The sequence below is a fragment of the Eriocheir sinensis genome, chromosome 60 (assembly GCF_024679095.1).
Source record: "Eriocheir sinensis breed Jianghai 21 chromosome 60, ASM2467909v1, whole genome shotgun sequence".
In the NCBI taxonomy this organism is placed as follows: Eukaryota; Metazoa; Arthropoda; class Malacostraca; order Decapoda; family Varunidae; genus Eriocheir; species Eriocheir sinensis.
In genome coordinates, this window is record NC_066568.1 from 6,854,211 (window position 1) to 6,878,947 (window position 24,737).

The 24,737-nt window shown below is 40.7% G+C and overlaps 1 protein-coding gene across 3 annotated transcripts in view; it reads left to right on the top strand.

The window, feature by feature from the left end:
- LOC126985841 (uncharacterized) overlaps positions 1-24,737 on the top strand; it is a 70,690-nt gene that overhangs the window by 10,184 nt on the left and 35,769 nt on the right. For 2 of the 3 annotated variants that reach the window (XR_007739094.1, XM_050841295.1), the window contains exon 2: positions 6,220-6,323. Coding sequence is in view for 1 of the 3 variants with exons in the window: in XM_050841295.1 (XP_050697252.1) it covers positions 6,292-6,323 (32 nt within the window). In the remaining 2 variants the exon portion in view is untranslated. The remainder of the gene's footprint in view (positions 1-6,219; positions 6,324-24,737) is intronic. The other variant, XR_007739095.1, reaches the window with a different exon arrangement.

Genomic DNA, 24,737 nt, shown 5'->3' on the forward strand with positions numbered 1-24,737 from the left:
AATAATACAAAAAGAGAATAATACAAATAGAGAATAATACAAAAAGAGAATAATACAAAATCAGAAAGCGTATAACAGTAAAGGTAAACTGTGGCCGGCAGCACGCGGCACGGCTGGGCGTGGGCGCGTTGCTCACCTACGTCCCATTGGCCCCTGAGGCTGTGGCGGGCCGGAACCCATCACCCCGGGACGCAGGGCAGGAGCAACACCTGGGTTACCACTGTGTACTTTCCCCAGGTGTCCCCAGGTGCCCATTTATCAACAGGGATGAACGCCAGGGCGGTAGACTGCCCAAGACTGCCCAAGCCAGGATTCGAAACCAAGACCGTAGATACGCAGGTAGTTAAGTGCGCTAGCCACTACACCACGCAGGCGTAAGTGTAATTGTAAGAAATACATAAACACAAAATAACATAATAGATAATATAACATAAATAAAACACAAAATCAAGGATAATTTTGATGTGAAAAATATAACAAAAAATAAAAATAATAACAATAATGATGTAAAACTGAATGAATATTAAGTCATATTACAGGATGCATGAAAGGAAAATTGTACTAAACGCAGCATCATGAAAAGTTGGAGATAACTAAAATAATGCATTAAAAAGATCATTAAATACAAAGTTCAGAGAGGAAAACATAATCCGTAGAAGTGTGAGCTTTTACTTCAGTAGAAAGAGAAAAAGAAAAGAGACGAGAAGGCGAGAGCACCGGGGACAACATTCTTTGAGCAGCTTGAGAAACGACCACATTCCTTCCGCACAAGGTCGCGCGGAAGGAAATGTTAAAGAGAAAGAAAGAAATAATCAGTAATAATATAAACAAAAATATCACCAGTATTAATACCAACGCTGTAATCATTTTAATGCTACCAATGATAAGAATGGCAATATTAAAAGAACAGAACATTAAAATAACAATTATAATAATGAAAATAATAATAATAATAATAATAATAATAATAATAATAATAATAATAATAATAATAATAATAATAATAATAATAATAATAATAATAATAATAATAATAATAATAATAATAGGTGATACGAATAGGCAAAGCGCATAAACAAAATCATAAGAAAACCTGAATAGAGCAAAATAAGAGTTACAACAATAAAAAAGTAGGAGGTAAAACTAAAAAGAACGTAAAGAGTAAGAAAGTTAAAAGTAGAGATAAAGAGTAAAAAGTTAAATAAAAAAAATTAATAAAGGAAAAAAAAATATTGGCGAATAAAAACAGTAATCGAGGAGGCGGTGGCAGAGTGGTCGGCGTGCGGGCGTGGACCAGGTTCGAGTCCCACCGATAGACTGATTTTTCTACCATCGCCGAGTGACGGAAGATTACCCACGTGCTGCCCAGACCTTCAATCAATCCTAACTTCAGTGACATCGTTCAAGAGGAGCACCGGGGGGCAGCATGGCCAGGCAAGCGTCACACATCACGGCAGCCACTATAAATAAAATTCGCGCGCCGCTAACGGTTTGGGGTCGTCGAGGAAATGTTAAACAAAAAGAAAGAAATAATCAATAATAATATAAACAAGAATAATGCCAGTATTAATACCAACGCTGTAATCATTAAAACGCTACCAATGATAAAAATGCTGTCAAAATTTTAACAAAAGAACATTAAAATGATAATTATGATAATGAAAAAAATAATATATGATACGAATAGACAGTCCCTAGAAAAAAAATATCTGCAAGTAAAAATTCTGATAAATATGAAAAAAAGACAGCATTGAAGTAAAGTAGTATTTTGTTAAGTATAAGTAAAAAGTGTAGAAAGTAAAAAAAAAAAGCTAAGTAAAATAGATAAGCGCTTACTACAATTTGAGTAAAACCATTAAGAGAAACATTGCCAAATATCTAAATAAGTTAAAATCGAACAACTGCAAGAAATGAAAAAAAAATAGAAAAATGAACATAAAATTAAATAGCCTCAAATACACACTTCCGTCCTTTCTTCTTCTTCTTCTTCTTCTTCTTCTTCTTCTTCTTCTTCTTCTTCTTCTTCTTCTTCTTCTTCTTCTTCTTCTTCTTCTTCCTCCTCCTCCTCCTCCTCCTCCCAGTCAGTGTTTTGCAGGATAAGGCGTTTTGTGTTGAGTCAGGTGTTCCTCGGGCTAATTAGACGACGCCAAGGTCAAGGAAGAGGAGAAGGAGGAGGAAGAGGAGGAGGAGGAGGAGGAGGAAGACATAGTAACACAGGACATTAAACCCGTTTCTTTTAATGCCTCACTGATCAAGGTCTCTTCCTCCTCTTCTTCTTATCTCCTCCTTCCCCTCCTCCTCCTCCTCCTCCTCCCCCTCCTACCTGGCAACAAGCAAATCTGCAATCTTTTGGGCCACAGGTGTCTCGCATATGTGGGAGGGAGAAGACGAGGGAGGGAAGGGGAAGGAGACATGGGGGGGAAGGAAGAGAAAGGGAGGCTAAGGGAGGGAAGGAGGGAAGGGATGGGTGCAATGTCTGAGGGAAGAGGGAAGGGAGGAAAGGGTGGGGGAATAGGAGGAGAAGAGGAAAGGGAATGGAGAGAAGCATGAGAGATGGGAAGAAGGGAGAGGAGGGAGGAAAGGGGGTGGGAGAGAAGGGAGAGGAGAAAAAATGGAAAGGGAGGTAATGGGGTGACGTCTGTGTGGGGAGGAAAGGGAGGAAGGGAAGGGGAGTGGGGGGAAGAGAAGGGGAATGGAAAAAAAGAGAGAGAGAGAGAGAGAGAGAGGGAGGGTCTGAAGAGGCGAGAAAAAAAGGAAGGGAGACTGAAGGAAGGGAATGCAAGGGAAAGAAGAGGAGGAAAAGAAAGGGGGAAGAAGGAAGGGAAGGAGAGGGAAAGAATAGGAGTGAAAGGGAGGGGAAGGAAAAAAAAGAGGAGAAAAAAGGAAGGGATGTAAGGGGAAAGAGTTGACATCTGGAAGTGGAAGGAAGGGGAAGAGAAAATGAGAGAAAGGGAGGGAAGAGAAATGAAGGGAGGAGGGAAGGAGAGGGAAGGAAGGAGAGGAAAGGGTTGACGAAGGGGAGAGGTGGAAGTAAAGGTGTTGAGTGAAGGGAAAGGTAAGGGAGGGGAGGGGAGGGAAGGGGAGGGCAGGAGAGGGAAGGGGAAGGAAGGGAAGGGAAGGGAAGGGAAGGGAAAGGGAGGGAAAGAGAGTGAAGGGGAGGGAATGGAGGAGAAGAGAAGGGGAGAGAAGGGAAGGGGAGGGAATGGAGGGGAATGGAAGGAAGGAAGGAAGGGAAGGAAGGTAGGGAAGGAAAAGGGAGGGAAGAGGAGGAATGGAGGGGAAGGAAGGGGAGGAAGGAAGGAGGAATGGAGGGAAATGGAAGGAAAGGAAGGAAGGAAGGGAAGGGAAGGAGGAATGGAGGGAAGGAAGGGAGGAAGAGAAGGAGAGGGGAGGGAAGGGAAGGGAAAAAAGGAGGGGAAGAAGGGACGGATGGGTGTGGCATAATCGTGGATTCTCTCTCTCTCTCTCTCTCTCTCTCTCTCTCTCTCTTCCTTCCTTTCCTCCTCTCTCTTCCTCTCATCATTCCTTTCCTCTCTCTTCTCCTCCTTTCCTTCTCTTCCTCTTTCTTCTTCCTTTTCTTCTTCATATTTCCTTCCTCTCTCTTTCCTCTTTTCCCTTTCCTTCACTCTTTTTCCCATTCTTCCTTTCCTTTCCCTAATTCCTTTCCTTTTTTCATTTCTTTATATTTCCTTTCTCTTTTCTCTATCTCTCTCCTCCCTTCTCTTTATCTATCTCCTCGTCCTATTCTTTTACCTTTTCTCTATTCCCTTCATTCTCTAATCTTCTCTCTTACATCTTATCCCATCTTCTTCTTCCTCTTCCTCCTCCTCCTCCTCCTCCTCCTCCTCCTCCTCGGTCAACGCACCTCTTGGCCGATAAATTTGAGAGAGAGAGAGAGAGAGAGAGAGAGAGAGAGAGAGAGAGAGAGAGAGAGAGAGAGAGAGAGAGAGAGAGAGAGAGAGAGAGAGAGAGAGAGAGAGAGAGAGAGAGAGAGAGAGAGAGAGAGAGAGAGGGAGAGTGAGGGAGAGAGAGGGAGAGAGGAAAGCTTGGTAGGAAGACTTAAAAAGGATTGGATGTGGAACCTTCTTCTTCTTCTTCTTCTTCTTCTTCTTCTTCTTCATTTTCTTTCTTCTTTTCTTGTTCCTTCTCTTCTTTATTATTTTATAAAATTTTCTCTTTTCTCCATAACTTAATTCATTATCAATATATTTTTTTATCATCGTCGCCAAAAATCAACATCACTAGAATATATATCATCCCTATACTGTCCAAACCCCTTACGCGTGAGTTAACCTGCATCTTCACTCTCATCCCTCACGCTGGTAAACTCTGGAACAATTTTCCTTCATCTGTATTTCCTCCTGCCTACGACTTGAACTCTTTCAAGAGAAGGGTATCAGGACAACCCTCCTCCCGAAATTGACCTCTCTTTTGGCCACTCCTCTGTACTCTTTTTAGGAGCAGTAAGTAGCGGGCTTTTTTTATTATTGTTTTCTTTTTTTATGCTCTTGAACTCTCTCCTTTGCAGTAAAAAAAAAAGAAAAAAAAAATACATATATATATATATATATATATATATATATATATATATATATATATATATATATATATATATATATATATATATATATTAGTTGCTGTCTGTACCGCTGGTAGGCTTTCTTTAGGGGTCTCCTCGACGACCCCAGCAGGAGAATTTTATTTATAGTGGCTGCCGTGATATATGACTCTTGCTTGCCCATGCTGCCCCGGTGCTCCTCTTGACCGAAGTCGCTGAAGCAGGGTTGACTGAAGGTCTGGGCAGCATGCGGGTAATCTTTCACAGTGTTGCCCTATTTTTTTAATCATTTTCACAACTATCATCATCAGTTTTTTTAATATTTTTTTGATCATCATCATCATCTTCATCACCATCATTATCATTAACATCATCATCAACAACACCATCATCATCATCATCATCATACATCCACTGCCAGACGTTTCCTTTCCTCATCCTTATTTCCCGCCATAACATATATCCCTTTCCTCCCACACTTCCTCCTGCTCCTCCTCCTCCTCTTCCCCATACAAGGTCACCCACGCCCACGCCCACGCCGACGCACGCCCACCCACCACTTTCCTTGAAGGCATTGAAGCCCCTCCACCCTTTCCTCCACCTCTCCTCTTCCTTCCCCTTCCCCTCTTCCTCTTCCTCTACCCTCTTCCCTTCCCCTCTCTATCTTCCCTTTACCCATATTTTGTTCATTTTTTTTACCTTCTTTCAAAATATAAAGTCACTTATGATATTACTCTCTGTGTCACTCTCTCCTCCTCTTCTGCTTCCTCTTCTTCTCCTCCTCCCTTCCTCTCCCTATTCATCTCTTTCCTTTCTTTCCTATCCCTCATTCTCCTCTTTCCTTCCCTTTCCCATCTTCTTTTTCTTTCCTTTCCTATCCCTCTCTCTCCTCTTTCCTTCTCTAACCTATCTTCTTTTGCTTTCCTTTCCCAGTCTTTTTCTCCAATTCTCTTCCTCCTCCTCCTCCTCCTCCTCCTTCCTTCCCTCATTCTCCCTCATTCTCCTCGTTCCTTCGTCTCCTTATCTCCTCCTTCCTTACTCTCCTCTTTCTCCTCCTCCTCTCCCCTTCCTCTTTCTCATTCCTTTAATCTTCCCTTTCCTTCCATATTTTCCATTTTTCTTTTTTTTGTCGTTTTCTTCACTATCTATTTTTGCTAGTATCTTTTTTCCTCCCCTTTTCATCCCTTTTCTACCCTTTCTTTTCCTTTCTTCCCTTTTTTCTTCTCTTCCTCCTCTTTCTATTTATTTCCTTTTCCCTTCTCTTCATCTTTTCCTTTTTACCTATAAATTTTCCTTCTTCTCTTCCTTCTCCTCCCACCTTCCACCTCCCTTTACGTCATCTCCTCCTCCTCCTCCTCCTCCTCTCTTCCTTCCTCCTTCCTTCCCTCTTCTTTGTTCGACTATTTATATACTCCAAGTTCCTGTGGTGGTGGTGGTGGTGGTGTTGTTGTTGTTGTTGGTGGTGATGATGGTTGTGGTGGTGGTGATGGTGATGGTGGTGAGGGTGTTGGTGACTATGGTATTGATAAAGAAATCTAAACAGGAATTCTACATGTATTTTCAAAGACAGTATTTCTATTGGCAATTACTATAAAGCTATTTCAAAACATATACGTGTTCTTAACTAATATACTTTTTCTTTTTTCTCTCCTATGTTTCAGAAGGACAGACATGAAGTGACGAAAGAGAAGAACAGAGAAAAAAAAGAGAAACGGAGAGATAGAAAAAGAGAAATGGGGGAAGAAACGAAATATTGTGAAAATTGGTAAGTCTGTCTGTCTGTCTGTCTGTCTCTTTCTCTCTCGCCCACTAGCATGTTTGTTTTCCCATCTACGTTTGTTTGTTTGTTTGTTTGTTACATCGACTGCCTTTCTCACTGTTTGTTTGTCTGTCCATCTGTCTGTCTGTCTGTCTGTAGGTATTACTCAATGTCTGTATGTGTTTTGGTATGAATATATGCTAGTTGCTTCTCTCTCTCTCTCTCTCTCTCTCTCTCTCTCTCTCTCTCCTATATATTTTCGAATTCTTGGATAGTAAACAACATTCTCTCTCTCTCTCTCTCTCTCTCTCTCTCTCTCTCTCTCTCCCCCCGTAACCCACTGGGGACGAAGCCTCGAAACACACTCTTGAACTGTCTCGAAATGTTTGTCTCGGTACCCGGCAAGGTTTTAATGGACTCTCTCTCTCTCTCTCTCTCTCTCTCTCTCTCTCGTATTGTTTATTATTATCTCTTAGTTATTTATTTTTCTTTGAGTCTACTTTCTTCCCTTCTTCCCTTCCTCCCTTTCTTCTCCCTTAAGGAACAGAAAAGGTGAAAGGAAAGAAAAAATAAGTAAAAAAAAACAAAAACGAAAAAAATACCAAAACGAACGAAAATGATCAGAAAAAAATAAATAAAGGAAAAAAGGAAAATAAATAGTAAGGAAAATACCAAATCAAACAAATAAAAATATATTAATACAAAAGAAAGAAAACAAAAAACGAAAACAGAAGCTAAGAATATATATAAAAAACGAACGAAAAATAATAGGATGAAAGACAAATAAACCACTGATAAGAAAATACTGATGAGAATTTTTGAGAATAAAACATCAGAACAAAGAAAAATAAAAATAAGGAAATAAAATAAAGTGCAAAATAATATAGTAATACAAAAAATCAGTTAGGAAAAAAAGACAAAAGAGGAACGAGGAAGCAAAAAAAAAAAAAAAAATATGAGAAGATAGGATTAGAAAAGAGAGAGGGAACAAAAGGGAGGGAAAGGATAACTATATAAATAGGTAAGGTAAAGTTGGGGGCATACGCTATACGCAGTCTGTGTTGGGAAGACCTGTCACCCCGGAAAAGGAAAGTTTCGTTTAGTCGGCGCAACATCTGTCATATGCCGGGGAGAGACAGAAGGTGAAGGAATTATAGGAGAAGGGAAGACCCCGGAACACAGAGCCAGCGTGACATCCGGGCTACCACAGTTTACCTTCCCTAGAATTTCCCCGCCAGTACGCAGAAGAGAAACAAAGGAAGTATAAATTGGAACTGAGGTTAAAAGAAGGGAAAGGTGGAAAAAAGAAAATCAAAGGATGGAGAAAATATGGCAATAGAAGAGAAAAAAGATGGAAAGCTGAAAAGGAAAGGAAAAAGAGAGGGGATGTTAAAATGCGTGAGGCAGAGAAAGTATAAAGGAAATAAGGAATATGAAGGAATATGGGAAAAATGAGGAGAAAAAGAGAAAGGAATAGAGGAAATGAAAAAAGAGTAAGACAGAATATGGGAGAGGAGAAAGGGAAATGATAGAAAGGTAAAGAAAAGAGAGGAAAAGAGAAGAAAAGAAGCGAGAAATGAAAAGGAAGAGAAATGAAAACGGTATGAAAGTAAAGGAAAATGAGACAAAGAGGGGAAGCTAAGTAAGAACTGAAAGAATAAATAAAAAAAATGATGATAAAACTAAAGATATGCAACGAATAGATATAGAGAGTGTGAGAAAAATTATATAAAAAACCGAGGTAAAAATATATACATTCAAAAAATATTATAAAATGAAAAAAAATGAAAAAAATGGGAAAGGAAAGAGGGCATTGACAGAAAGGTAAAGAAAAGAAGGAGAGGAAAGAAGAAGGAAAGAGAAAAGAAACAGGAAAACAACACAGAATGAAGGTGAAAGAACATGAAACAAAGAGAGGGAGGCGAATATGAGGAAAATTGGAAAGGAAAGAGGGCAATGAGAGAAAAGTTAAGGAGAGAAAGGAAAAGAGAAAAGAAGAGAAAAGAAACAGGAAAACAACACAGAATGAAGGTGAAAGAACATGAAACAAAGAGAGGAAGGCGAATATGAGGAAGCCAAAGAAATGATGAGGAGATGGAAGGCGGAAAAGAGAAAGGGAACTGAAGGGAGGGAAAAAAAGTAAAGATCAAGAAATGTTAGGAAAAAATAAAGTTCAAGAAATGCGAAAACAAACAAAGGTCTAAAAGCAAGGCAGGTGAGGCGGCAGACAGGTAGACGAACTCACCCAGGTAAAATTAAAGAGAGAGAGAGAGAGAGAGAGAGAGAGAGAGAGAGAGAGAGAGAGAGAGAGAGAGAGAGAGAGAGAGTGTGTGTGTGAGAAGGAAAAAAAAGTCTTCCCCATCCAGACGCAACTTTTAGGGGCTACCACGGCCTTGGGGAGGAGGAGGAGGAGGAGGAGGAGGAGGAAGAGGAGGAGGAGGAGGAGGAAGAGGAGGAGGAGGAGATGTAAACAGTAAGAGGAGGTGCCAAGCCGGAAGTGATTTCGCTCCTCTTACCTCAGTATAATGAGAGAGAGAGAGAGAGAGAGAGAGAGAGAGAGAGAGAGTATATATATATATAGAGAGAGAGAGAGAAACGGTGATACGCGATATTTTTACATTGATTTCATGTTAACCCAAAATAAACTGGATGGCCCACCTTCCCGTGTGTGTGTGTGTGTGTGTGTGTGTGTGTGTGTGTGTGTGTGTGTGTGTGTGTGTGTGTGTGTGTGTGTGTGTGTTAAGAATTTATGAACAACTATTTATTCCTACTGTGTGTGTGTGTGTGTGTGTGTGTGTGTGTGTGTGTGTGTGTGTGTGTGTGTGTGTGTGTGTGTGTGTGTGTGTGTGTGTGTGTGTGTGTGTTTTCTTCCTGTGTATAATCGAGTGTTTTATCATTTTTGTTATTCCTTTTTGTGGTAAATTAATTGCTGTTTATTTTTTTCTCTCCTTTTTATCTTTTTTTTTCTATCTATTTTTGTTCGTTTCCTTATATTTTTTTTTTTTTGCACCTGATGATTTTTTTTCACATTCTGTTTTATTTTTTCTTTGTTATTAATTTTGTTGTTGTTGTTGTTGTTGTGCTTTTTCTTGCTGTTTTTATTCTTGTTTTTTTCTTCATTTTCTTCCATATCATCATCATCGTCGGTCTTTTCTTCTTGGGCTTCTCTTTTCCTACTTTTCTATTTTCCCTTTTCACTTCTGCTTCTTCTTTGTTTCTTTCCATTTCTTCATTCATATCGACATAAAATATATACAAAATGACGTAAATGATAAGCAAAGCAAACAAAAAAAAATAGTAGAAAAAACAATACCTATCTGATGTGTGAATAAGAAGTAACGAAAAAATAACGTAAATCTAGAAAATAAAATAAAACTAAACTTGAAAAAAAAAACCTAAAAATAATGGAAAAGTAAACGTGAAGAAAATTTTGTAGGCCTATTCAAAAATAATATAAAAATAATGATAATACAAGTAATTGGAACAGAGGTTAAAAGAAGGAAAAGGAAGAAAAGATACGATGAAAGGATGGGAAAAATATGGCAACAGAAGAGAAAAAGATGGAAAGTTGAAAAGGAAAAGAAAAAGAGAGGGGCTGTAAAAGTGGGTGAGGCAGAGGAAATATAAAGGAAATAACGAATATGAGGGAATATGGGAAAGATGAGGAGAAAAGAAAGGAATAGAGGAAATGAAAATATAATAAGGTAAAGCCGAGGCAAAGGAGTTATAAACGACATGAAGCTGTTTTAGGGGAGAGTAAAAGAATCATAGACGAAGTAAAGAAGTTATAGACGACATGAAGCTGTTTTGGGGGAGAGTAAAAGAATTATAGACGAAGCAAAGAAGTTATAGACGACATGAAGCTGTTTTAGGGGAGAGTAAAAGAATCATAGACGAAGTAAAGAAGTTATAGACGACATGAAGCTGTTTTGGGGGAGAGTAAAAGAATTATAGACGAAGTAAAGAAGTTATAGACGACATGAAGCTGTTTTGGGGGAGAGTAAAAGAATTATAGACGAAGTAAAGAAGTTATAGACGACATGAAGCTGTTTTGGGGGAGAGTAAAAGAATCATAGACGAAGTAAAGAAGTTATAGGCGACATGAAGCTGTTTTGGGGGGAGAGTAAAACAATTATAGACGAAGTAAAGAAGTTATAGACGACATGAAGCTGTTTTGGGGGAGAGTAAAAGAATCATAGACGAAGTAAAGAAGTTATAGACGACATGAAGCTGTTTTGGGGGAGAGTAACAGAATTATAGACGAAGTAAAGAAGTTATAGACGACTTGAAGGTGTTAAAAGAAATAAGAGAGAAATAAACGTTGGAGTAGAACAAAATGATGCAATAGATGATAAAAAAGATGTTACAGTTAAAAAAAGAAGGAGTTAAAGATGTAATAAATCAATCAAAAGTCAAATTAAGGGAATCATAAAGGGTTAATGAGGAGAGTAAAGGAGTTGAAAGACAAAATAAGAGTGTCTGGAAGAAAGCAAAGGAGTCATAGATGAAATAACGATGTCCGGGAAGTCTGAAAAAGTTATAGACGAGGTAAAGAAGTTGTAGACGACATGAATCTGTTTGGGGAGAGAGTAAAGGGATTATAGACGAAGTAAAGAAGTTAGAGACGAAGTAAAGAAGTTATAGACGAAGTAAAGAAGTTACAGACGAAGTAAAGAAGTTATAGACGAAATGAAGCTGTTTTGGGGGAGAGTAAAGGAATTATAGGCGAAGTAAAGGAGTTATAGACGAATTGAAGGTGTTAAAAGACAAATAAAAGCGGTTACGGACGAAATAAGAGAGACATTTGTGAAGTAATAAGGGAGAGGGAGGAAAAAAAGAAGATAATTGGGGCCGAGAGGAACGTTAAGGAGAGGAAAAAGCAATTGGTATTAACGTTAAGTCGCCATTATTCTCTCTCTCTCTCTCTCTTGAAATGGATAAGTGTAATCTGTTTCGACCCTTCTCTTCTTCTTCTTCTTCTTCTTCTTCTTCTTCTTCTTCTTCTTCTTCTTCTTCTTCCTCTTCTTCTTCTTCTTCTTTCTTCTTCTTTTGGCTCCTATTGTTCTTTTTTATTCCTTTACTTTTATTTCATTTACTTCTTTTAACTTTCTTCTTAACTTCCTTTTCTCCTCCTCCTCCTCCTCCTCCTCCTCCTCCTCCTCTTCCAACACCTTTTCTTTTACTTTTTTGTTCTTTTTCTTGTTTTTTTATTCTTGTTCTAGTTCTTCTTTTCTTCTTTTTTTTCTCCTCCTCCTCCTCCTCCAGAAATGCACCTCAGAGCCTCTTTATCTCTCTTCTGAAAACGAAAGTGACTCCCGAAGTGAACATGAAATTAAGGCGAAATGAACGTGATGGGAACGAGATGGAAGGAAAAACAAAAACAAAAAAAAAGCAAGAAGAAAGAAAATAATAAGAAAAAAAAGAGGAATAGAGAATGAAGGAATGGTTGGAATGAAGTACAGAAAAAAACAAAGAAACAAAGAAGGAGAGAAAGAACGAAATAGTGAAAAGAGGAAAGAGGGAAAGAAAAAAAAGGAGAAAGGAAAGAAATAGAGGAGATGAAAAAAAATGGACCTCTACATTTACATTTATCTACCTGTTCCTTTACCTGCTTCCTTTTATCGTTCATCACCTGGCGAGAGTTGATGATGATGATGATGATGATGATGATGATGATAGAAATAATAGTGGTAAAAATAATAAAAAATAATAATGATAATAGTATTTGTATTATAGAGGATTGTAGTAGTAGTAGTAGTAGTAGTAGTAGTAGTAGTAGTAGTAGTAGTAGAACTAAGAATAACTGAAGTATAACGATTACTATTATTACTACTTCCACTACTACTACTACTACTACTACTACTACTACTACTACTACTACTACTACTACTACTGTTGCTGCTACTGCTTCTATCTCCTCTAACCTACTAAAGCGAGGGTAACAAACCTCACTCGCTAGTAAACAAATAAATAATGAAAGTAAAAGAGAGAGAAAGTAAGAAGGAAAGAAACAGAGACGGAAGAATGTGAGAGTTCTGAGAAATATGCGACAAAACAAAGATTATAGTTAGAAAAATATAAAAAGAGGAGGGAGGGAGGGAAGGAATGCAAGGGAAAACAGAAACGAAAACAAACATAGAAACAACCATAGAGAGAAAAGAAACAAACGTGAAAAGAGAAAGAAATGTTGAAAAAAAATGAAGTAAGGAAAATATGATAAAAGAGCAAGATATGAAGGAATCGTTACACAAGAAAATAGGAGTTAACGAAGGAATGGATAGGAGTGAAGAACGGAAGAAGAGAGGAAGGGAAGGAAGGAATAAATAAAGGATGAAAAAAGGTAATGGAAGAAGGAAGAAAAAATAGATAATTCTTATAAGGAAGAAGATAAGCTGACGAAGACTCCTCCTCCTCCTCCTCCTCCTCCTCCTTCTCCTCCTCCTCTTCCTCCTCTTCTTCTTCTCTCTTCCTCCTCCTACTCCTCCTCCTCTTTCTTCCTGCTGTGGTCTGCGTAGATCAGACACAGTTTCGGGGCACAGACAAGCTGAAAACATCTGTTAGACTTGACTCGCTGTTAGAGGTCAATTAACGGAATTCTGCGGCAGGAATACAGAGACGGAGGCGTTATTGTATTCCGGGAGCCAAACTGGACGACATTACTTCAGCTGTCGATGCTGTCACGGAACTCGCGAAGGAAGACACAGTTTATTTGATTCACGCGGGACAAATGACGTTCAGTCTACTCAAACTCAGGCCCTACTATCAAAATACCGTCAGGTCATTCGGCGTTACAAGACCAAGTCCCTCACGTCATTGTCTCTGGAATTCTACCCAGAATCAGCGCTTACGCCGGCTTCAACAGCAAAGCGAGCAACATCAATACTAGTCTGAAGGAAATTTGTGACGACGAAGGCGTGGCGTTTACAAACGCCTGGCACCACTTCCTTGAGCGCCCAGACTTGTTTTGGAACGATGGACTACATCTGAATGAGGTTGGATCGGCGCGTTTCGGGAGGCTTCTGGACGAGGCAGTGAAAAGCTTTTCGAAAAGCCTTTCAAAAAACGGCGGGCGAGGACGGGGCAAAGGCAGCCCTTGATCAACCAACCCGTAGCGTCAGTGCGACTCACAAGAAACTGTGTAACTAACCACGCCTCCGACAAGCGAACTGGTACAACTCGTCACGGCCACATTTCTATCATGTACACAAATGCACGTAGTTTAATACCCAAAAAGGACGAAATTAGGGCGTATATTGCAACAGAGAAACCAGATGTGGTAGCCATCACAGAGACTTGGGCCAACTCTACCCATCTAGAATCCGAAATGTCATTCCCCCTGGTACGAAAGCTTCCACAAAAGTCGAAAGCACAAGAAAGGAGGAGGAGTAGTTTGCTACGTAAAAAGTACACTCCCTGCCATAAAAATAGACAAACAGGACGCAGAGAAATACGATTCTGTCTATGTGGAAATAACCGCAAATAACAAGAAACTAACACTTGCAACCGTATACAGGCCTCCGAAACAACAGGCAGCCGATGACACTGCCCTCTACGAAGAGATTCACTCTCTAACACAAAGCAAGGAAGCAATTATAATTGGGGACTTTAATTGCCCTAACATTGACTGGGGACTGATGACTGGAGATCAAGAGGGTAACAGGCTTTTAGAAATGTTGGAGGATTCGTTCCTCACTCAAGTTGTAACTCAACCAACAAGAGAAAACAATCTGCTGGATCTGGTATTAGTAAGCGACCCAGACCTCATTCGCGACTGTACAGTTGGTGAGAAACTTAATGGGTGCGATCACCACTTAATCCGTTTTAATATCAACATATGTCACAAACTCGTAGATAATCCATCAGTGATACCAGATTACAAAAGGAAATTTCAACTTAGCCCGTGCACTGCTTCCCCCTACGACCTGGGACCAACTTGGCATCACCGACAATACAATCGACAACGCGTGGAACGTCTTCAAAGATAAGCTGTTGCAAGTAGAGAAGGCTACAGTGCCTACGAAATCCAGGCGAGTAAATGGGGCCGTAGATCCACCGTGGATGACCAGAGAAATAAAATGGCATGTAAACCTAAAAAAAGGAATTATAATTTGATGAAAGAGAATGCTACGGCCGAAGCCAGCACACAGTACCACAACAGCCTCAGAGCTTGTCGCAGCCTTATTCGGAGTAGCAAACGCAACTATGAAAAGCAAATAGCGCGCGAAATCAAAACTAACTCCAAGAAATTCTTCACGTACATAAGATCGAAAAGAAAGTAAAATCCAATATTGGTCCCCTGACAGACGAGACTGGATCTGTAACTCAGGACAGTAAACAGATGGCCAGAATCCTCAACAGTAACTTCGCATCCGTATTCACAGTCGAGGACATCGAAACCATTCCCGAGCCCTGCCCCGCCGAGTGAGATCACGCCGCTGAAATTGACTCAATATGCGACCAAGAAGTAAAAAGTACTTGGACAAACTCGACACGAACAAGTCAACGGGACCCGACAGTTTGTCCCCGCGGTTATTAAAAGAGCTTAAACAACAAATACTTCAACCACTCACTACCATATTCAACCGGTCAGTTCAACTAAACAAGGTCCCGGAAGACTGGAAGATGGCGAACGTAACACCGATTTTCAAAAAAGGAGACAAAAGCGTTGCATTAAACTACAGGCCCATAAGTTTGACATCAGTGGCAGGAAAAATACTCGAAAAGATTATTAGAGATAAACTTGTTAAGTTTCTAGAAAACAATAATGTAATATCCGACACCCAGCATGGCTTCAGAAACAAGCGCTCCTGCCTAACGAATTTATTAGACTTCTTCCAAGGTATATATAAGAACTGGGATGCCCACATCCCCAGTGATGTTATATACCTGGACTTTCAGAAAGCCTTCGACAAGGTACCGCACGAGCGACTCCTTAAGAAACTGCACTCGGCGGGCATCGGAGCCAATCTGATCGCGTGGATAAGAGATTGGCTCACCGACAGAAAACAACGAGTACTACTCAACGGACAGCCTTCCGATTGGCTACCAGTCACTAGTGGAGTGCCTCAAGGGTCAGTGCTGGGACCCATCCTCTTTATCATATATATCAATGACCTAGAATCAGGACTGAAATCCACAATATCGAACTTTGCCGATGACACCAAGGTGGGTGGAGATGCCCTCACAAAGACCGACTGCGAAATCATTCAGAAAGACCTCAATCACATTATCGAATGGTCGGAAAAATGGCAAATGTCTTTTAATGTTGACAAATGCAAAGTCATGCACATTGGGTCCCAAAATAGTAACCACACATACATCATGAATGGGAGACCTCTGCAAGCGATGCAGGAGGAAAAGGATCTTGGAGTCACTATCAGCAGTGACCTGAAACACGCGAATCACTGTAAAAAAGCATACAACAAGGCCAACATTATGCTCGGGTTCATAGCGAGGAACTTCGAGTGTAAAACACCAGACGTGATGCTATCCTTGTATAATTCCATGGTAAGACCGCACCTCGAGTATGCAGTGCAGTTCTGGTCTCCCAATTACAGAAAGGACATTGCTTTACTGGAAAGGATTCAACGACGCGCCACAAAGATGATTCCAACCTTAAGGGCTCAACCGTACGAGGAACGACTCAAGCGACTCAATCTCTTTACATTGGAGAAAAGACGCCTACGAGGGGATATGATTCAAGTCTTCAAGTATCTAAAAAAGTTCAATAACGTCGATTACTCCAAATTCTTTGAACTGCAAACCAACTCAAGAACTAGAAATAACGGTTTACCCATTCAGTCGAGTCGATGTAACACAGACATTGGAAGGAGTTTCTTTTCAAACCGAGTCATCCGCCACTGGAACAATCTTCCCTCAGAAGTAGTAAATGCGAATACCATCAACTCCTTCAAATATAGAATCGACCGTCATTTCGCTGCGTCAGGAGTAAACTGAATAACGAGGGGCTTCCATCTGCTCCTCAATATCGAGGTGCTTTCATCTGCTCACCAAGCCCCAAGTGGCGGTCGAGCAGATTAAATCACCCAAGCGGGCGACCTCGTAATGAGCCAATAGGCTTTCTGTTGCCTGCATTTCCATGTTTCCATGTTTCATACGTACATAATATAATATGCGTGGGAAGCCTCTGCAGGTAGTACGTGAAGAGTTGAATTTGGGGTCACTATCTGCAGTAACCTAAAACATGCAAGCCACTGTAAGTCTGCATTTAAACATACTAATACCATGTTCGGGGTCATAACGAGGAACTTGTAAGGCCGAGGGTAATATTAGCTTTGTAGAATACACGTGGAATACGCAGTGAAGTTCTGGTCCTCTGACGAGACTCATACATCACGGCAGCCACTGTAAATATAATTCGCCTGCGTCACTAACGGGCTGGGGTCGTCGAAGAGAGCCCTCAAGAAAGCCTACCGGAGCTACTGGCAGGAGCTAACATAAAGGAAGAAAATTATAAGGGCATTGAATTTCTTGAGAATGCAGGGACGCGCTACGAAAATGATAACATCGTTGAGGACGAAGCCGTTAGAGGAACGACTCAGATTACTCGACCTTCTTAAGTGGGAGAGAAACGACTTCGCAGGGATTTGATAGAGGTCTTCAAATACTTCAATATGTTCAGTAACGTCGATCACTCTAAACGTCTGAGCCCCAAAATGATCCGATAACAAGAATGACAAGGTAGTTAACTCAAACGAGGCAATATAACAGCGAGACCGCCAGGGGTCTTTTCCTAAACCGAGTCATCCGACACTGGAACAACTATCCTGCAGAGTGTTGTTAGTGCCAAGACGATTAAATCCTTTCGACTTTAAAACCACATTGGTCGTTAATTTGTTGCGTCAGGAGTGAAATGAACGCTCTCTTATGCACGTTCAGCAAGTGCTTTATCTGTTACGTGGGTCACTAACGCGGACGACGAACCTATTAACCAACTGACACAGGTAGCCTCGTCATAAGCCAACATCCATTATCTTGCCTAATCTTCAACGTTTCCATGTTTTCTCCTCTTTTTTCTTCTTTTTCATTTACGTCATACTCCTCCTCTTCCCCCACTTAAATCTTTTCAATCTGTTCTTTAAAATTAGTGTTCCTTCTATGTTCTTTCTCACCCCTCGAACTCTTTCCCCTCCTCCTTCTGCTTCGTTTTCATGTTTTCTTTTTTTTCTACTTTTTCTCCCTTATGTCACACTCCCCTCTTCTTCCTCTTCATCTATTTCACTCTGTTCATTTTAATTAGTGTTCTTTCTATGTTCTTCTTTCTCACCCCTCGAACTCTTTCTCCTTTTCCTTCTGCTTCGTTTTCATGTTTTCTTCTTTTTCTACTTTTTCTCCCTTATGTCACACTCCCCCTCTTCTTCCTCTTCATCTTTTTCACTCTGTTCATTTTAATTAGTGTTCTTTCTATGTTCTTCTTTCTCACCTCTCGAGCTCTTTCTCCTCCTCCTTCTGCTGTGATTTCATGTTTTCTTCTTTTTTCTACTTTTTCTCCCTTATGTCACACTCCCCTCTTCTTCCTCTTCATCTATTTCACTCTGTTCATTTTAATTAGTGTTCTTTCTATGTTCTTCTTTCTCACCCCTCGTTCTCTGTCTCCTCCTCTTCTTGCTTCTTACTAATCTTTCACGTTGTACTCCTCTTCCTTTTCTTTATCCATTTCGCTTAGTTCCTTCTTTCTTTCAGTGTTCCTTCTATGTACCTCATTCTTACCCCTCGTCCTCTTTTTCCATCTTCTCCTTTCACTTCTCGCTTTATTCCTCTTTTTCTGTGTCTTCTTTGTCACTCTTTTCTTCCTTTTTCCTTCTATTTCTTCAATTATTCTGCTCTTTACCATGTGTTAGTTTTCTTCTTCTTCTATTTCCATCTTTCTCGTGTCTTCTTCTCCTCTTTCATTTTTTTCCCTCCTATTTCCGTTGCATTTCTTCCTCTTCCTCATATTCTAAATCTTACGTTACTCTTTTTGCTTCTTTTAATTATTTGTTTTTGTTGCAAGTTTCTCTCTCTCTCTCTCTCTCTCTCTCTCTCTCTCTCTCTCTCTCTCTCTCTCTCTCTCTCTCTCTCTCTCTCAGATGATGATGATGATAATGACTGTGTGTGTGTGTGTGTGTGTGTGTGTGTACATCACTTTGTCTTCAGCGTATGACGTCACACACACACACACACACACACACACACACACTCCTCTTATCTCCGCCTTATCATCTCGTCGAGCCAATATTAAGGACGCCTTGTAAACGAGCCTATTTTTGTACCCTAGCTCATGTTATTGTGTGTGTGTGTGTGTGTGTGTGTGTGTGTGTGTGTGTGTGTGAGAGAGAGAGAGAGAGAGAGAGAGAGAGAGAGAGAGAGAGAGAGAGAGAGAGAGAGAGAGAGAGAGAGAGAGAGAGAATAAAAAAATTTGGAAAACAGACAAACTTAAGTAGAAAAAAAAAGAGAAACAGCCAGAGATAGACACAAGGATAGATAGATAGACATATAAATAGACAAACAGATAGACAGATAGGTAGATATAGAAAGAGAATATATATAAAAAAAAAGTAAAGAATGTGTCTGTAGTGATAAAATTGTATTCAAAACGGATAGAAATGAATAATATAAAAACACGTAGATACAAAAAAAAACATTACTTATACCAAGAACTAAAAAAAAAAAAATGGAGGAGAGAAAGAAAATAAATAAAGAAAATAGGGAAAAAAAGGACGAATGTGGAATAAGGGAAATTGGAAGGATAGGATGGAAAGAAAAACGCAGACACTGAAAGGAAAGAGATAAGGAATAAAGGAGGTAAGGGAGAAAGGAGATAAGAGGAGGAGGAAGGAAAATGATGGAAAGAGAAAGAGGGAAAGAGGAAGAAAGGGAGGGAAAGGGAAAAAGAAAGAGGAAGAAAGGCAGGGAAAGGGAAAGAGAAAGAGGGAAAGAGGAAGGGAAAGAGAAAGAGGGAGAGAGGAAGAAAGGGAGGGAAAGAGAAAGAGGGAAAGAGGAAGGGAAAGAGAAAGAGGGAAAGAGGAAGAAAGGGAGGGAAAGGGAAAAAGAAAGAGGAAGAAAGGCAGGGAAAGGGAAAGAGAAAGAGGGAAAGAGGAAGGGAAAGAGAAAGAGGGAGAGAGGAAGAAAGGGAGGGAAAGAGAAAGAGGGAAAGAGGAAGGGAAAGAGAAAGAGGGAAAGAGGAAGAAAGGGAGGGACATGATGAAGGAGAAAGGAATAAAAAAAAGATAAAAAAGATAAGGATAGAGATACGTGGGAAAGGAAGAAGAGAAGAAGAGTAAACAGATAAAGTGATAATATAAATAAACAAATGAAGAACGTCACATACACAATAATGAAAAAAAAGGACTACTACTACTACTACTACTACTACTACTACTACTACTACTACTACTACTACTACTACTACCACCATTTCACTTTTTGTCTACCTGTGTCTTGGGATGATGAGGGACACAGGTAATCCCTAATTAAAGGTGAGCCGCCAGGTGGTCAGAAAAAACGAAAAAAGAAAAAAAAATGATAAAAAAAGCAAATTACCTTCGTAGATTATGATAATGAGGAAGAGGAGAAGGAAGAAAAGGAAGAGGAGGAGGAGGAGGAGGAGGAGGAGGATTAGAAGAAGAAAATAAATGTAAAATAAATAATTATCTAAACAAATAAACAAATATAAGAAAAAATATAAAAAGAAATTAGAAAACATTATAGTTACTTAATTCTCTCTCTCTCTCTCTCTCTCTCTCTCTCTCTCTCTTGACTTTCGTATACAAAGAGAATATAAAAATGTGTGTGTGTGTGTGTGTGTGTGTGTGTGTGTGTGTGTGTGTGTGTGTGTGTGTGTGTGTGTGAGAGAGAGAGAGAGAGAGAGAGAGAGAGAGAGAGAGAGAGAGAGAGAGAGAGAGAGAGAGAGAGAGAGAGAGAGAGAGAGAGAGAGAGAGTACATCAAATAACAAAGAAAAGGATGAGAGGAAGAAAGAATGAAGAGGAAGAGGAATGGAAATAAAAAAGAAAATGAAAGGAAGAAAGAGAAAGGATTAAAGGAAGGAAGAAGGAAGGGAGGTAAGAAGGGAGGAATGAAGGTGAGGAGGAAGGGAGGGAGATAATAAAAAAAAAACAGGTAAGGATGTAAAAAAGGAGATAGAGAAGAAAATATACAAAAGATGAAGAGAGAAAGAGGAAGAGAGAAAATATAGGAAGGATGAATGGACAAAGGAGGGATAAGGAAAGGGAGATTAGGAAAGAAAAAGACGAGAGTGACGAGAAAAAAGAGAGAGATGAAGCTGAAAAAGAGGGAAAGGAATGAGGGAAGAGGGAGAATGAAAAGACAAAAGAAGAAGAGAGGAAAAGAGGAAGAAATTAAGATAGATGGGAGGGAGGGAAGAGGAAGGAGAAAGAAGAAGAGGTACTGAAGAATGAGGAAAGTAATGAGGGAAGGAAAGGATGAATGGAAGGAAGGAGAGAGGAAGGAGAGAGAGGAAAACTTGAGAAAGGAGGAAAGGAAAGAGAAGAGGGATAGAAGGAAAAGAGGAATGGAAGGGAGGAAAGAGGAAGGAAGGGAAAGGGTAAAGAATCAAAAAGGAAAAAAATGAAGAAGGAAGAAGAGAGATAGAGGGAAAGAAAGAGTATGAAAACGAAACAGGAAAAGAAGGAAATAAGAAGCAATGAAGAGATGAAGCAAAGTAAAGAGGAAAGGAATTTGAAAGAAAAAAAATAACAAGAAAATAATGAGGTAAATAATTGAGGAAGGGAAGGTAAGAGGGAAGTAGGAAGAGAGAGAGAGAGGGATTAAGGAAGGGAAAGAGAGAGGGAGGAAGGGAGGGAGGGAAGGAGGGAGGGAGAGAAAGTCTATTTTAGGGGAGAGAAAGAGACAGGTTTGGCACACGTTCAAAACTTGTACTCAACCTTGCAACGAAGACCTCGGAGTGACGTCACGAGAGAGAGAGAGAGAGAGAGAGAGAGAGAGAGAGAGAGAGAGAGAGAGAGAGAGAGAGAGAGAGAGAGAGAGAGAGAGAGAGAGAGAGAGAGAGAGAGAGAGTATTATTAACATATTGGGAGTTGACACAAAAAATGACAGAAATGAGAGAAAAAAAGGATGTTTCTCAAGGGGCAAACAAATTATAGGAAAAGGAAACACAAAGAAAATCACCCAAATAATAATAATGATAGTAACAATACCAGTAATAATAATAATAGTAACAATAATAGTAATAATGATAAAACCAATTTCATCCACAGTTATAATAGTCTCCATTGTTTGAAGAGGAAGGAAGAGGAAGAGGAAGGTTGTGGAAGAGGAAAATAGGGAAGAAAGGAAGAATAAGAGAGAAGGAAAAGAGGGATGGCAGTGAGGAAAGAGGGAAGGAGAGAGAGAGTAAAATTTGAAAAAGGAGAAAATGATAAAAGAATAATGATAAAAGAAAAGAAAAGAAAAGAAAATTACGCACAGGATAAAACCAATAAAATTACTCTAACGGTTGGAAGCAATATTCGCCATCGTATCATTATTATTATTATTATCATTATTATTACTACTACTACTACTACTACTACTACTACTACTACTACTACTACTACTACTTATACTACTACTACTACTACTACTACTCCACCTGCAATACTTCCCTCGTAATTACCTGCCTAATTAGCTCCTCACCTCCGCCAGGTATTCCTTTCCCTTTCGACAAATATTCATAGCATTTGCCGGCGAACTAATTAATTCATGCCTTTATTTTTACGAACTTTTAAGAACCAGGAGGAGGAGGAGGAGGAGGAGGAGGAGACAGGATAAGGGAGGGGGGATGAAAAAGGGAGAAGAAAGAAAAGTTGGAAGGAGGTGAAAAAGACGAGGAGGGGGAGGAGGAGGAGAAGGAGGAGGAGGAGAAGGAGGAGGAGGAGAAGGAGGAGGAGGAGGAGGAGGGGCCCTGAACCAAGGATAACACACTATTCCCGCTATTTCAAGGCTTTTTATTGAACGTTATCTCTCTCTCTCTCTCTCTCTCTCTCTCTCTCTCTCTCTCTCTCTCTCGAAGGCCACCGAGAGCTCGTCAGATTATGTCAAGGTAGAAGAAGAGGAAGAGGAGGAGGAGGAGGAGGAGGAGGAGGAGGAGGAGGAGGAGGATAAAAAGGGACTCAAAGGGTAACATATTAACACAAACATTCCTCCTCCTCCTCCTCCTCATCCTCCTCCTCCTCCTCCTCCTCCTCCTCCTTTTGCTCCTCCTCCTCCTTCACTGTCTCTTCCTTCAATTTCTCTTCTTCCTCCTCCTATTTCTCCTCCTCCTTTTTTTCCCCTCCTCCTCCTCCTCCTCCTCCTCCTCCTTTTGCTCCTCCTCCTCCTTCGCTGTCTCTTCAGCTTTTCTTTTTCCTTCTCCTCCTCCTCCTCCTTGGAACAACCTCCCTGCCTAATTGGAACGACCTCCTTGTTAAAATCGTAAGTAAAGAAACAATCAACTCCTTCAATCGCATTACTTCCTGTTGCCTGTCTTTCCATGTTTCTCCCCCTCCTCCTTCTTCTCTTGTTTCTCCTCCTCCTCCTCCTTCGTTTTCTCTATATATTCCCTCTCCTTCTCTTTTTCCTCCTCTTACTATATTTTCTCCTCGTTTTTCACCCCTCCTCCTCCTCCTCCTCCTTCTGCTACTCCTTTTTCACTTCCTCCTCCTCCTCCTCCTCCTTCTCCTCCTTCTCTATATCTTCCTTCTCATTTTCTTCCCCCTCTTCCTCTTCCTTCTCCACCACCACCTTCTCCTCCTTCTCCTCCTCCTCCTTCTCCAGTTCATTCTCCTCTCTCCTCCTTTTTCTTCCTCCACTTTTTCTTCTCTCCTCCTCCTCCTCCTCCTTCTCCTCCTCCTCCTCCTCCTCCTTCTTCCTTCTTCTCCAGTTCATTCTCCTCTCTCCTTCTCCTTTTTCTTCCTCCACTCTTTCTTCTCTCCTCCTCCTCCTCCTTCTTCCTTCTTCTCCAGTTCATTCTCCTCTCTCCTTCTTCTTTTTCTTCCTTCACTCTTTCTTCTCCTCCTCCTCCTCTTCCTCCTCCTGCCAGTTGGCCCGACACACACCCGGAAGTTTCGCGATGACAAGAAGGAAGGGAAGACAAGGAGGGAGAGGGGAAGACGAGGAGGAAGATACGAAGACAAAGGAAGATTGGCGTTGTCTCCTGTCCTTAAATCTTCCTTTTTGCCTCATGTTTCTCCTTTAACTTTTTCTTTCATCTTTTTCATCTTTTTCATTACGCTGACTTCTCTTTTTCTCTTCTTCTTCATCTTCCTCTTTCTTTTCTTCTTCTTCTTCTTCTTCTTCTTCTTCTTCTTCTTCTTTTTTTTCTTCTTCTTCTCGTCCTCCTCCTCCTCCTCCTCCTCCTCCTCCTCCTCCTCTTCCTCCTACTACTACTACTAATTACTATTATACTACTTCTTCTTCTTCTTCTTCTTCTTCTTCTTCTTCTTCTTCTTCTCCTTCTTTTTCAATTTTTGTTATATTTCTTTTTCATTCCAGTAGGTATCGCATCCTCTCTCTCTCTCTCTCTCTTACTAATCTTATTGTGTCTAGGGCAAACGTTTTTTTGTTTATTTACACACACACACACACACACACACACACACACACACCACGTGGCCGCAACTGCCCTCCATATATGCTAAAAATAGTGTGTGTGTGTGTGTGTGTGCGTGTGTGTGTGTGTGTGTTCTGCAAAAGAGAGAGAGAGAGAGAGAGAGAGAGAGAGAGAGAGAGAGAGAGAGAGAGAGAGAGAGAGAGAGAGAGAGTGAAGGAAGGAAGCAAAACAAAATTAGAGCGAATACTTGTGATAGGAGGAAAAGGAGGAGGAGGAGGAGGAGGAGGAGGAGGAGGAAAAAAATAAAAAGAAGAAAAAATGAGGTAGGAGGAGGAGGAGGAGGAAGAGTAGGGGGAGGATAAACAACACAACAACAACAATAACAACAACCACCACCACAACCAACAACAACAACAGCAACAGCAACAACAACAACAACAACAACAACAACAACGTACGTCAACGCCCCGTCCGTGTCCTTATATGGCAATCACGGACGGAGGGGAAGAACGAACTGTCAGCGGCCGTTCGTGATGTCGCCAGGCAAGAAAAAAGAAAAAAAAAAAAAAAAACCCACCTTCCTCTCAGTGGCCGGGGTGTTACATAAGTTTAAGAGGAGCCACGTGATTGGTGGGCCGGCTGTGACGTCATCCCGGCGGGTCACGTGATTGGCCCAGACGGAGTGACGTCACGGCAGGCACACACGAGGTTGTTTACTGCCATTAGCTGCTCTTATTTCTGTCCCCGCTTCCGTGCTGCCCTACTTCTCCCCCCCCCACCCCCCCCCCCACCCGCCTTGCCCTGACCCTATCCCTGCCTGTTGACCCTTTCTCTACTTCTTTTATTCTCTATATTCCTCCCTGACCATCCT